The 13998-nt window shown below is 42.2% G+C and overlaps 2 protein-coding genes across 4 annotated transcripts; both read right to left on the bottom strand.

Moving 5' to 3' along the window:
- Positions 1–1360: 1360 nt before the first annotated feature.
- On the bottom strand, positions 1361–7600 carry entpd4 (ectonucleoside triphosphate diphosphohydrolase 4). Of its 2 annotated transcripts, none has more exons than XM_018669657.2 (13): positions 7490–7600; positions 6988–7118; positions 6687–6884; positions 6392–6597; positions 6068–6218; positions 5853–5956; positions 5581–5640; positions 5219–5373; positions 4449–4615; positions 4003–4327; positions 3617–3702; positions 3334–3495; positions 1361–2562 (listed from the first exon to the last, which is right to left on the bottom strand). In XM_018669657.2, the coding sequence occupies exons 2-13, from the start codon at positions 7038–7040 to the stop codon at positions 2328–2330; spliced, it is 1902 nt and encodes a 633-aa protein (XP_018525173.1). In that variant the 5' UTR covers positions 7041–7118; positions 7490–7600; the 3' UTR covers positions 1361–2327. The 2 variants fall into 2 exon arrangements, with proteins under 2 accessions (XP_018525173.1, XP_018525174.1); XM_018669658.2 differs by having other exon boundaries at positions 5243–5373; positions 7490–7592.
- Positions 7601–8310: 710 nt separating this feature from the next.
- Positions 8311–13019, bottom strand: si:ch211-214j8.12 (uncharacterized protein LOC100000539 homolog). 2 transcript variants are annotated; one of them, XM_018669728.2, is made up of 5 exons: positions 12982–13019; positions 11593–11911; positions 10969–11135; positions 9462–10702; positions 8311–9300 (listed from the first exon to the last, which is right to left on the bottom strand). In XM_018669728.2, the coding sequence occupies exons 2-5, from the start codon at positions 11840–11842 to the stop codon at positions 8892–8894; spliced, it is 2067 nt and encodes a 688-aa protein (XP_018525244.1). In that variant the 5' UTR covers positions 11843–11911; positions 12982–13019; the 3' UTR covers positions 8311–8891. The 2 variants fall into 2 exon arrangements, with proteins under 2 accessions (XP_018525244.1, XP_018525245.1); XM_018669729.2 differs by lacking the exon at positions 12982–13019 and adding an exon at positions 12360–12523.
- Positions 13020–13998: the final 979 nt, after the last annotated feature.

Raw genomic sequence — 13998 nt, 5'->3', positions numbered from 1 at the left:
CTGTCAATCCACTCTCCCTTTCACTGAACATTTGTTTTCTCCAATATTTTTTAACAATCTGTTCATCAAAATATTGATTTGATTGATTTGTGAATTCAGTTATTCTATCAGGTATAGAAATAAACAGTATTCATTATCTTTAAAGTGACTGAGTTGAACATGATATTAGTATTAACTATCTCACCATTGGCTGAAACATAAGCTCTACACACAAAGCACACTGTAGTGTCTCTGTGGGTGTGTCATCGAAGAAGTGTGACACATCAGTGACTCAGCATTCTAGGAGCCTTACACTTGTTGGTAAAACTGGTATTCACATGTTGGGAAACTACAGTCAGAGCTGTAAGACTGACTGTATAAACCTTGTACCAGTAGAAGTTACCTACTGTCTACGTGCACTACTTTAGCATACACTTTGAACCACAGGTACGATTGGTAAACCCTGTTTACTGTTAACTACAAGTTTCACAGTCTGCCATTTGGTTGTGAAATAGACTATATATTTGGTTCAAATCCTATATACAACAGAACACACAAAGATTTAAGTTGTTAGCCTAACATTTTGTATGATATGGATTGTGGACCTGTTTATGATATAAATATCTTCCCATCCAAGTGCCAATCTGTAAGCACAACAATAAATTGACTTATTTTACTGTGGAAGTTGCAACAGAAGAAGGTTACAAATACTATCTCATGGAGACCACACAGGATGGTCTCCTGTGTCCCACATGCAGAGCGCATCAAGTATTAACACTTCCATCACAGAGCACATCAAATGGTGGCCTCTGCACTGTGTTTTGACTGGATAACTGGAATAGTGCACCGGTCACTTTTGCATAGTGTCATGAAAACAAAAGTGGACAGTTCTCTCAGTTGTTATGGCAAAAACCCAGTACTGTAAGGGGGAGCACAGCTGGAGAAATTCACTCATGAAAATCCATCAATTTTATACCACATCTGATGACCCTCACATACTACACAATTCTTACCGTCTCATTTGGCCCATTATCATTACCAGCAGCCTTGCCTGGAGTCAGATCTGCAAGTGTAAATAAGGACAATCAGTGGTGTTGACAACACTTTGTTCAGGATGCCACCTATAACATACCATCAAACCCACTCCATGAGCTTATGTGGTCATGAGGGTGCATGCAGATTATTACAATTGATTCATGCTCTCATGCAGCATAGTACCAAAATCTTAATGTTACATTGGGATAAACTCTTACCATGTCAGTGACAGAGAGGCTGATGTTTATGCTTTCAGAAACACTGTTTTCAGATTCACTTCAAGGAAAAACAAACAATACTTGTTTAGTCTGATCTCCTCCTCATGAAGTAAACAGCCACACAAGTATACCATAAAACCTTTATTAATGAATTTCAATCTGACAACATATATTTCTCATTCATCTGTGCAAACATTTTACTAGACCATTTTCATATAAATAATGGGGCATGTGCTCCCACTTACAATCCCCTCACAGCAGTGATATGACAGCTTCTGAAAATGAAGCCCAACATAAATAACACAAGAATTTCAGCAGGGCTTTCAGATAGACTGATACTCCACACAAAAGAGCAGATGTGTTGTGGAGAACTTCCCAACAGTGACAAGACATGTATTGCACTAGAGGCAGAGTGATTTGGAAAAGACACACACACACATACACACATTCAAAAAAAAAAAAGACCATCCCAGGTGGGAAGTGCTATGCAGCCTCATTCTCAACTGCATTACAAAGTGCTCCTTCCACTATTTATAAATTGTATTGCATTTGAGGTTTTTCTAGACAACAACCATAAAAACAAAAAAGAACATATGTGATCATGCACATATAAAAGGCATAAAGAAAGGCAAGTGCCCACACATACATACAAAAATAAAATAAACTGCCACTGTGGTATATTTGTCAAACTTTGTGAAAGTCAAAGTATAGAATTATATACATAATTTATTTGGGTATGGGAGATTACCTAACAAGTACCATTGTGTTTGTCTTTTTTAGAAATGAAACAGAAGACACCTGGAGGCAGCTGCCGTTTGAAATTGACAAAAGAGTATGTGACAGGCAAGAGCATGAATTCTAAAAAAGACATTTCAATATTAAACAAAATAACTTAAACACAAACATTGGCTCAGGTAAGCCTGAAGAAGAAGAAGATCTTTATCATTTGTCCAAATCTCAGTACCATCTCTCATCACATGGCAGGGAGCAGCCCTGTTTTCAGAGTAGCAACCTCTCTGAACTTCAGAGAGAAGAGGAGTAAAGATTGGCTTTGGAAAGTCAGACACACTGTCCAGACTTTACGCTCTACAAAGTTTAGAGGTTGATAGGGAGTGTGGGTGAGCCAAGGCCCTCTTCCAACCATGGTACGGAGGAGGGGGTGCAGCGTTGCGCCGTGCGACGGTGGATGCGGCGGAGTCGCAGTAAGTACAGCATAATAGATAACAACACAATGAAGAAACAAGCCAGGAATAAGTAGTGGTTGTTGACAAAGGAGAAACTGTGCCGCCAGTGAGAATGCGCTCCTTTCAGGCTTTCCTGTTGAATGTCCCTGAAAGAGGCCAAAGAAAACAAAACAACAAAAAACCGACACATATTAGACCAGCTATGAACAAAGAGATAATGTGCATAGAATCATTTAGTTCAGGGCCCTGGTCATTATATGTTAAAACCTAAGGACATGAATAACAAGAATTGGGATTTCTTTTAGGCTTGGCTGAAATTTCTGTTGAACTACTGTGTGAGCAACATGAGACTAAGCTCAAACCTGCCAAACTGCAATCTTATTCAAAGTAGGCTGGATCATGCAACTCTTTTTTTATGTTAACAACACATGTGCACTCATTTTCAGATATAAATCTATATTTTTTAAAGACTAGTCCATTAATAAGTCACACCAAGATCATGAGACTGAAAGATACAGGTAGTTCTTTTGAAACAGTGTCTATAATTTGTAATTCATTTGTATTCGGTTTCTTTTCATAGTAAGGATATGTTTGAAACCAGAAACATTCCTCAGTTTTAAGTTACTTCCTGCTGCCAAATACAATAAAAGCCACCAGCTCTGGAGGCTTTAGTGTCATGTCTGTTTACCAGCCACTCCTGAGTACTGATCATTGTTTCAACTCTCTACTCGTGTTAAAATTGTGTCTTGTTATCAAGGTAGCTCTGAAGACTAAACAATAACTCCTCCACTTACACCAAAGAACAGATTTAACTAGATGGGATTTAGGAGGATCGTTTTCACTGGCTAGCATTGCTTGAGGTTTGATTAGTAAAATGACAAAAAATGGGGCACAGGTGAGAGAAAAATCAATCTTACCTCAAAGGCAGAAACCGTGTTCTGTAAAGTATAGCTCCAAGAGTCCACTGGACCTCTTTATCATACACCAGTAGGGCAGTCTTCAGATTTTTATAATTGGTTGGAAAAGAGAAGCCTGAGTGCAATACTTCATACATCCATGCAGATTTAAAACACTGGTACCTGCAGACATAAACATAAAGCCACTGATAAGCACTCTTGTCCAAAATAGCAGCCATCTTTTTTGGGGACCAAGTGGTTAGTTGAGCTTTAGAAGTGGTTTTAATAATCCTGTATGACTTACTTCAGTCTGTGAAGATCAGCATGTGAAGCATACAAGCCAGAGTCAAAGCGCTCCCTCAGAGTCTTCCACTGGGTGCCACAGTAACTCTGTAAATGATTTTAAAAAAAAGTTTCCAGTTATAAGACATTGATAAATGCACATTAGCCTCTATATAAGGCATGACAGTCTCAAAATCTTTATTGCAAATAGTCAGCAAAACAGTTTGAGAGAAAACGCTGCTTGTCTTGACAGCAAAATAAGAATAGCCAGTGGTGATGTGATGACTGGCTATTTGACAGGCAAATTTTGACTGATCTTAAAAAGAATGGTAATAATGGTGCATTTCTGATAAGATAAAGCTTTATGGAAAATGTAGGGACTAATAAGTTACTCGATGTGGCATTTACCTTAGCAGCCTGGGCATATTTTGAAGCATTATAATCCCCGCCCATGCGCAGCACATCCTCTGTGCAGTAGTAAAACTCAGAGAAGCCGTAGAACTGACTGTTGCTGTAGTCAATGGCTGGCTGGTAGATACCGCTGAGGGAGGTTTGGGTCTCATTGGTGCGGTTGAGGAACGGCTGGAGAATCTGGCGACACTGGTCAAAGTCTCCTGTGCCTCGCAGGTAGAGCTTCTGTGTAGATGGACCAATTTCATCCTGCAGGTCTGTGGGTAGACAGGGGTCCAGGAGGGGAGACTCTGCTGTCTCACCAATATGCTGACCTAAGAGCCTGAAGAAATCAGTAATGCAGAGTAAATACACACAATACTGTGGTACTGCCAGGTAGGAAACATTTGCTAAAAAATTCAAAAATAAATCCAAGCACACAAAGATCTGCCTGCGGTTCTCACTTGTTTCGAGTGGCAGTATTTCTGATGAGGCTTTCTTCATATCTTTGGCGTGCTGCATTTCCTCCAAAACCCAGAAAGGTGGACACATAAACACGATAAACATGCTCCGTGCGATGTGCGTCACATCCCAAGTTGAACTCCGCCAGTAAGTTCTTGGCAACTTCCTCCTAGGGAACAAACAAAAAAAAATTAGGCTGGGAATGATGACACACTTGTGATAAACCATAGTATATCCGTATGTGTTTAACAAGGTGCTGACATGCTACACATGAACTGATCACTACAGCAGGTCAGGCCTATGTTTGAGGTCGCATTAAGAGTAGAGCAAAATTTTAGGTATGGTTTAATGTATTTCAACACATTAAAGAACAAAAGCTACAACTGCCAAACAAGATGTCAGTGAAAATTCAGCTGAGCTTCATGTGGTGTAAAGAAAAAACAATGACAGTGAAAAGGGAAAGCAGCATATGTCAAACCTGCTACTCTAAATAAATCACTACAACACAAACAAAAAATCTTCCACTGTATTTGATGGTCTCTACATAAATGGCTTGGTGCTGTCAGTCCTAAATCCTGCTATGGAGTCATGCAGCAGGCTTACAGTATGCCTTCAATAGTGATGAATGGAGAGCAGATCATCTCCACGGGACAAAAATGGTGCATAGAGGTTTAACCAGGGAATGACAGAGGTTGGAAATAGGGAGAAGAACAAAGGGTGAGTGACAAAAACCAAAGACAGCACAAAAACAGAATTGGTTGTGGATAATAACCTGCTGTGGAGAAGCAAAGCTTACAGTTTTGGGCACTTCGTATGCGATCTGTGTAGAGACGCCGCCCATATCTAGGACACCGGCAGTCCTTTTCCTCACCAGCGCCTCCTGCTGATCACTGCCTGGGACATGTACCTCCACTACAGCTTCCCCATCTTGAATGAATGAAAAGAGAGAGGCAATACAGTCAGTCAGGAAAGGTATATCACATGATCACTGTGTAACTTAAGACATGCTTTCCCAACAAGTCTCGTTGTATTAGGCAACATGTCACACATTAGCTGTTTAATGCCAAAAAATCAAAACAAAAATAACCTTTTAAAATCATATAGCACTGAAATATTATCTGATTGGGTCCTTACCATTGTGCACATGGTTAAACCTTCCAAGGACAAAGTTTATTCCAATCCATGCATAGACACCTAAAACAAATGAAAACAATATTTTATCTTCTTCAATGCTGCACTCATTTTAAATAAAGAATTAGGTCAGCAGTACAGGAGAATCCTACACCGCCTAATTTAGGTAATGCAAATTTGTTGCCATATTTAATTTGGGTGTCAGGTATCAGGTACAACTAGTTGAGAATGCTGATTTTCATTCCTTGTCTATTTTTATTATTCCTTTCATTTACCTTCCTGTTTTCCAGAAATCACCTCTACATGGGAATCAGAGAAAAGGAAGTTGAAGTGGACTGGGATGTCTGTGCGTAGATCCTCCAGAAGTGCTTCTTGTTGACTGAGATTAAACAAACACCAAAATTTCATCAATATCAGTTTTCCATTTTCCAGAGTAACTCAGTCAATGCTGTTTAAACTTATGAGGTTTCTCATCAGGCCCCAACCGTACCTTTCAGGTAAGATTCTCATTCCGGCTGTGCACAGAATATACAAAGGTGTTTCTTGATGCTTATTTTTGGGGATGTGTTGGGCTGCAAAGCTCAGCAGTGGAAATATATAATTACTGGCTTTCTCAGGTGTTTTAGCCAATTCAGAGATACCTATAAAGACCAAACACATTCTGTTAAAATGGGTACATAACAGGATAACTTATGATGATGGTTTGTCTTACATCATAATAAATCAAATGAGTGCTTAAACAAACAGTGCTAACTGTTGAAAATAATTTAAATAACATTTTGATTGATGAGAAGCCAAGCACTGGGAAGCTTACCCGGTTTGATCTTCATGACCACTGGCTTGCGGTGCTGATCTCGCATTTGCCGGATGTCCAGCAGTTCATGGGGATTACCATTGTGTCTGGGCCAGCAGTACACAAATACCCTAGAGCCACTGCTGCCACAGTCCACCACCAGGCCATAGTTCAGGTTGGGGTTGCTTGTATCTGTTGCATCCACATCAGTCACTCTAGCCAAGTGCCTTTTGAACCACAAAGATTTGTTAACGTTGACGTAACATTGCCTGCATTCATTAAGACACAGACAGTTCAAGAGCAGCTGTTAGGTTACCTGTGGAAGTGATTTTCCTCTCTGATCCAGCCCACATGCCCTTTTCCAGTGACAAGCAGCAGGTAGAGCAGTCCCATGAGGCAGAGCACCAGGCCGATGAAGAGTAGCTGTCTGAGGGAAGGTGTCAGGAGCCGAGGGAGAACCTGGGATGATAGGCTGAAATGCCATGAGGCTGGGAAAAGGCACGAAAAGCTGATCCTGTCGGAGGGTAACAGAAAGAAAAGCCTCAGCAAAAAAAAACGCCGACAATGTCATAGGTGTGAGAATCAAACTACATGACCACAAATTATATCAAACCAACCTTCCCATGGTGCGGATTGTCTTAACGTTGAGGCTTTGCTTAACGTAAATCATTAATCAGTTGGCTGTAGGAGGATGGTTTGGCTTGTTCCACGGCTCCATCACGTTTTCCTCACTTATCAGCATCTTATCCTTTTAAGGGAGTCATTTTTAACGTTATTCTTGGACATTTACAAGACAATTTCAGCGCTCTTGTATGAGAAAGGCCTGAGGTTAGATGAAGTGCTCGGACAACTGGACGGCAGCGTCTCCGCTTCGCTATCGATACTGTAACAGTTTTTAATACACTTAAACTGTAAACAAAAATGTACTACACTGAAAGGACGACAGGGAAGCAGTTTTGTTAAAACTAAAGGTAACGTTAGCGTTAGCTATTTAGTGACTGTCGTTAAGTGTCTGGCTGTAGGGGCGAGATAAAAGACCCGAATTTGTGTTTTTACAAATCGTCAGTGTCAAGACAGTAAAGTTATACGTTCGTAGCCTTTGACTGGTTTAATACTTACTAACAAAAAAGTGAACGTCCCCTCTTTTCTCGAAAATGTGACATTTCTGAGCAGCCAGATGCTAACCGCTGGCTAGCGTTAACCGAGTATGTGGCACGTCTCCGGCGAGTGACGTGGTCGTCCCGTCCACTGCGGTACGCTCGATTTTTAACTCCGCGTTGCCCGGAAAACAAGCAACAAAGTGAGTAAACCCAAACCGCCCATCACCCTTCTCCTTCTTTTCCATTTGACGACGGGTTGCAACCAGGGTTAAGGCGCATTACTGCCGTCTAGTTGCTGGAATGTGGACCAGGCGAGAACAACTTCATAGACGTCCCGAGTTCCTTGCGTGTAACAACATAAACAAATTAATTTCGATTTTGTTCCTTCAGTCTTCCCGTAGTCCCTCTTAAGTGTTTCTGTTTCCATGCATTGATATCGATGGTTGTCGTTTTTATGGCTCTCGTTACCTGTAAAATAATTTGTTAAACTATATATCAAATTAGGGCTGTCATATATATTATCATCTTATAAGTTGCAATTACTTGTGTGCAGTGTTCTTACATTACAGTATATTATAAGGTATAGTAGAGTATATATTATAGTATGCAAGCTTTATTTTTTATAACATGATGAAATACTACACTCGCATTGTAAGCCCTGTGCAATGTGCTTTGGCAACACTGTACAATACTAATCATGCCAATAAAGCACATCTGAATTTAGATGCAGTGTTATTCAGTCTGGTAAATCCCAACCTCAGTCTTGTTATGATTCCCTCTTCTTTGGTGCTCCTTCTTACTAGTCCCTTCTTTACAGAGGAATAACAACAGACAAGGAAATACATATTTCCCCCTTCTTTATTGATAGTGTACTGAGAGTACATAATACATACCATGTGGTTTCTCACACGCAACTTATAAGTTGTCTGTTCATTGCACCATTTTCTTAGAAAAAAAAAACATGACAGTAAATGGCCGATGATACAAAACTATTGCAATTCATCCCAGCCACTGCAAGAATAAGTCCAAGGTGTTTTGATACAGTGTTTCCCCTACTGCCAACGGGACCCCCCCCCCCCGACCTCCCAAGAAAAGCAAAGAAAAAAATGTAAAAAAAAATTAAAAGATAATTTATGTTTGCGACTCTCTATCCACTTCCTCTTTCACGTGCGTCTCTGCGTATATGCGCCCCCCCCTCCCACGACAGTCATTCTAGGGGAAACACTGTGATATGAGACAAGAATTAAAGGCACACCGGAATCTGTCAGTGCAAAAATAGTCTGAAATATAGAGTTATAACAACTATTGCAACGAACACTGTAAAAAGTGTGCATTGTTTCTTTTATTTGAACAGTTTCAAGCATTGCTTATCCACCTTCAGCAGTATTGCTCCTGCTCCTTGGAAGCTGACTGTCTCGTCACTACAACCAGACAATTTTGACATCACTGACCGTCTTGCAGTCCAACCACTCAAACTGACTAATTGCCCAGCAGTAACTCACATCTACAAACTTGAGTCTCTTGCTCCGTTGCATCATCTTTCTCAGCGTCATCATCGTCACATCTGTCCGCATCAGGTCGAGGTGTTGAACCCGTCCAAGTGGCATGGGAGGCACCTCTGCAGAATCTGCAGGACGACACAGGTACAACTCCCCCCTGCGCAGTACATGCTGTAAAACGTGGTCCAGACGGCATGGCAGGGAGACCAGCGAGACCTTCTCCAGTAGAGGAGAACCCATCAGGAGACACTGGAGCACCTTCTGCAGGGACATCCAGGACCTCACAGGCATTTGGATGTCATTGTAAGTGAAAAGGCTGACATATGAGAAACTGCAGACATATGGGAGACAGAAGAAGACAAAGAGGATTACTTTAAATCTGCTGTAAACTGTAAATCCACTGACATAATAGGTCAATTTTTGATCTTGAATCCCAAACAAAGGTCAATAGTTCCTGGTGTACTATCTAGTGTACCTCAACAGTAGCCTTACTTGAGTGTGAGAGAGAAGAGGTTAGGCAGCTGTGGAAGATCCCGATAATCCAACATATCCACCTCGTCTTCTCCATCTGGCATGTCAGGAGGTTCAGCAGAGATGACCAGGTCTCTCAGTCTGGGGCAGGACTTAATGATCTCTAGTAGAGGGGAGTGGGGGCTGGTTTTCACCCCCTCCAGGGTGAGAGAGACCAGTGAGGAGCCTGCAACTTGCAAGGCAGGAAGGAGATCCACCAGAGGACCTGGGAAGTGTACTGAAAGGTTCTGCAGCTGGCCCGACCAGGTCTGGAGGCCGGCAGCTAACAGAGACCCCTGGCTTCTTCCGCTGGTATCTTCATTATCATTGGCGGTCACAGATATGGAGGAGATGTTTGGACATAAACGGCCTACGGTGTCCAGAAAGTCACAACTTAAGCCCTTGGCGTCCTTCAAGCGCAGGATCAGGCGTTCATCGTCTGACTGTGACAGAGCTCTCCCTCTCTTTTTCTCCTCTGCTTGGTTCAGAGAGCAACTTGGCCCTTCATCTCTACTTGCATCTTCCTCACTTGCACCGCCATACCCCTCCCACATTATCCCTTCCTCCTCCTCCTCCTCCTCCTCCCCATCCTCATGTTCCTCATCTATCGCTGCTGCTCCTTCTCTCCTCCTCTCCAGGCCCTGCCTGTGCCTCCTCTCCCTCCACACTTCCTCCAGCCTTGGAACTCCCTCTCTGTCAGTGAACGCATCCATCTGGCTAAACTCTCTTCGCTCAATAAGACAGCAGGCCTGCCCCAGGCCTTCCATGGCCACTCTTTCCAGGCCAGACAGGGCGAGGAGCAGGTAGGCCGCTGCTGCCACAGGGTCTCCCTCTTGTTCCCCAAACCCAGTATCCAGAGCCAGCAGACTGCTGAGGGGGAGAGGAGACAGGGGTGCAGAAAAGCAGGAGGAGGAGGGGTCAGAGGAGAAAGAGGAAACAGGAGATTGAGATGAGCGAACGGATGAGTTAGGAGAACTAGTAGAGGATGAGCAGAGAGCCCCACCTCCAAGAGAAAGAAGAGCAGCAGGAGAAAGGAAGTGACAGCGGGATACATCTAGGTGGCGCAGCCAACGGCAGTGGTGGGCGATCGTTTTGATCACACGTCTGTCGCAAGGCGTGCCGGCCAGGGAGAGTGAGCGGAGGGCAGGTAGACAGCAGAGAGTTTCAGACAGGACTTTTGAAGGCAGCTGCTGGGCCCCAGATAGATCCAGACTCCACAGACCCTGAGACAAAAAGGAGGAAATATAAAGACACACTGGACACAAGAGATTGGAAGAAAAACTATTTTTTACTATCTTCATTAACTGAATACTATATAGTGTAGATGCACAGACATAGTATGCTAAATGTTTAAACTAGGAAGGAATAGTTCCCCTTCTCATGAAATAATGATGATGACGTGAAGCCAGACCATTATCTTTATAATTCTCCATATCAATGCCACAAACAACAGAGAGCTAAGTGGGTAGAGAGAAGAAGCAGGTGGCACCTGGCAACGTGCAGCAATGTGGGCGCACAGGGCAGAGGTGACCAGTCCAGGACACCTTTCCAGAGACAGGCCATGGAGCTGGGGGACCAGCAGGAGGTGGAGGGCCGCCCGTGTCAACTGGTTTCTGGTGCACAGCAACCACGTTAGCTCCTCGACCAGCTCGCCGGCTACAGGGAGAGTAAAATATAGACAGAGAGACGGAGGGGGAGATATTGTAGCAGGATTAGAGGTGATCAATCACTGTGTAAATCACTTAATCTGTGGACAGAGGGAAGTCATAAAAGGCGTGTGTGTACATGAAGTGGTATAGGAAAAAAATTTGGTGTCCCTTATTCAACCTCTGACTCATTCTGCATGATAGTAAAAATGGCTTACTTCCCCTTCCCCCCCTTTATAACTCAGGCGTTTTACTGATATAGTGAATCAGTATGACAGTTGCTTAAGTTGGTTAATGGACACTTTGCCTGTAAGAGAGGGACAAAATATGTGACTTATGGTGCAGTCACTTCGAGTCATTCGCAAACACAGCTGTGTGCTGCTGTCCCACGCTGAAAGTAGGAGCAGGCAGGTGACTTTTTTCTGTTAATTCTATGGCTGACTGTTGATAAACCCTCACAGACTCACGCAGGAAGTTGAAAGGCCCCATAATGTGCCTGAATGAATATTGATCCAGGTAGTTGTCAGCATAGTCTTTCACCCACACTTCCTTCATGTTGTCAGCGAGGCTGAGCAGACACAGCCGCATCAGCGAGGGGATTGAGCCGTCTTCATCTGTCCTCCCGCAGCTCCCCTTCCACTTCATTTTCCTCACCCTCCTCCGGCCGGCCGGAGCTTTCGCCCCACCGCGTTCACCTGAGGCCCGGAACAGAGGCATTGCAGGGACAGCAGCAGCTGGCTGCGGTGCTGGAGTGGATGCTGGATCTGTGAGATACGGAGGTTTCTCCTTGGTGAGGGAGAACAATAATGAGATGATTAACAGGATAAGAAGTGGTCGTCATTTTCATTGAAAATGTAAAATAAACACGTATAAAAAACAAAACAAAAGAAACCACTTGTGTAGGAAGAAGAACATATGAGTTCCCAAACTCCAAATCTCTCCTCCCCTCACACAGATTAACGTCTAAATATAAACAATTACTATTTGCAATGTATTAGTTATTTACTACTTTTTTTTTACAATCTATATCAGGCTACTTCATGTTGTTTTGTTTTTGATATATTTAAGAAGATACACATGACAGAGACACCAGAACGTGTGGTTACTCTCACTAACATACACTGTACACATAGCTGATTACTGTTAATGTCGAATTGATATAGTTTTAGATAGAATGGAGGCCATTGTAGGTAATAGCCTACGGAGGAAGAATTTCTGTTGCACTGACACCTACCTGCCAGCTCTAACAGTGCTGGAAGTTTTTAGGTATCCAGAAAGAAAGGACACAGAGGTGTACAGTAAAAGAAAATATGCGCAACATTTGCTCTAACTTTCTCGAGTCTCAACAGCACTTCCTGAGTGTAGGTTTAGAGGACATTACAGCCCTGAGTATGGGCTCACAGGAATACTTTCCTCTCAGGCTGCGCAGGCTGCTGTGAATAAATTAAGGGGTAGCCTTGAACTCCAAATGTGGCTTGAATCCTAAATAAACCACATATAATCAGTTTGTACATATTGACAATTTTGAGTGGCCATGCAGCAGTGCACAGCCTGAGTGGTAATGTCTTCCTGAAAGATCAAACTTCGGGCAAGAAGTCTTGATCGAACCAAATAAAGCTACGTTCAATGCCAGTAGGTTGTTTAAAAACGTGTCAGGCCATCAAACACCTTGTTAAACAACTTGTTTACTGAACTGTAAACACCTTTATGGCTAAATGTTTTTTCTCTTTTTTGTAATTTTGCAGACTATATTATATGTGTAAATAAAACATTTAAAACTGGGAAAAAAATATTACTTAGTGATTGTCCAAAACGTTAAGGGTGCTTAATTAAACAACAAAAGTATCCTCACTTACCTCTACAGGTATTGAGCCATGCTGCTTGGTTTCATGTTTAAATCAAAACAAAACAAAAATACAGACTTAGTCACCAGGGGCAACACATTATTTGTGGATTTCTATATGTACAGAAATACAGACTGTGTATGTATCCACTGTATATATGTATGGTTTTGTGTGTTGTTATTGAATGTTATTGAATCAAGCATCTCACCATGAAATGTTTTGCTCCAGGTCATATATACCTGTTACTTAAAACCATCATCACTCCTTATAGGTCCTGAGATGAGAAAGCTGGTCGTGCAAAAACACCAAAATGTCACATATCCATTATGACATATAATTTATAATAACATTTACAGTGACACACTTAACAACAAAATGTGTTTTTTAATGTATTTTTTAATTTGCAAAGTAGAGGAAAATGAAAGTGAGTGGGATGCTCTCAGCATTCACACAAATAAGACTCAGGGTCTGGGATAGCTGATGTATTTCAAGTGTCCCCCTCTAGTGGCTGTGACTAGCATGACCTTTTATTCTCACTGAACACACTGTAATGGCTTACTTGAAGTGGAGCAGAGGGCTTGCTGTCACTCGGACGAGACAATAGACATCTACGTGTCTCTCTTCTGCCATCTGACCTTCTGAGCTGTCTGGTCCAGATGGTGACAGTTGTCTATTGAGGGGGCTGTAGATTGCTGTTACTGGGCTGGAAGGGTCAGTGGTAATTTTGTTAACCCTTAATACCTTATAAGATCATTTATCAGTAGCTGATGGGTAATTTATTGCAGATGAGAGAAAAAGAGCATTAACAAATCAGTAACACTTATTCACCATTATCTAGTTGCTTATTAGCATGCATCTTTGCTCTGTATTAGTCATAAAGCACATATTAAGAACAGTAATTCTCCCTTATTAATGCTTGATAAATATGGTTCTTACATAACAAAACATACATTAAGTGTTTATAAGGGAGAATCACTTTTCTTGTGTTACTACTGCCTTACCTCATAAGGTCCATACTGAGCAAAGCAT

Source organism: Lates calcarifer, linkage group LG13 (assembly GCF_001640805.2).
Source record: "Lates calcarifer isolate ASB-BC8 linkage group LG13, TLL_Latcal_v3, whole genome shotgun sequence".
In the NCBI taxonomy this organism is placed as follows: domain Eukaryota; kingdom Metazoa; phylum Chordata; class Actinopteri; family Centropomidae; genus Lates; species Lates calcarifer.
Note: the sequence above shows the minus strand (reverse complement) of the source record. Positions and strands in the feature narration are given on the sequence as shown.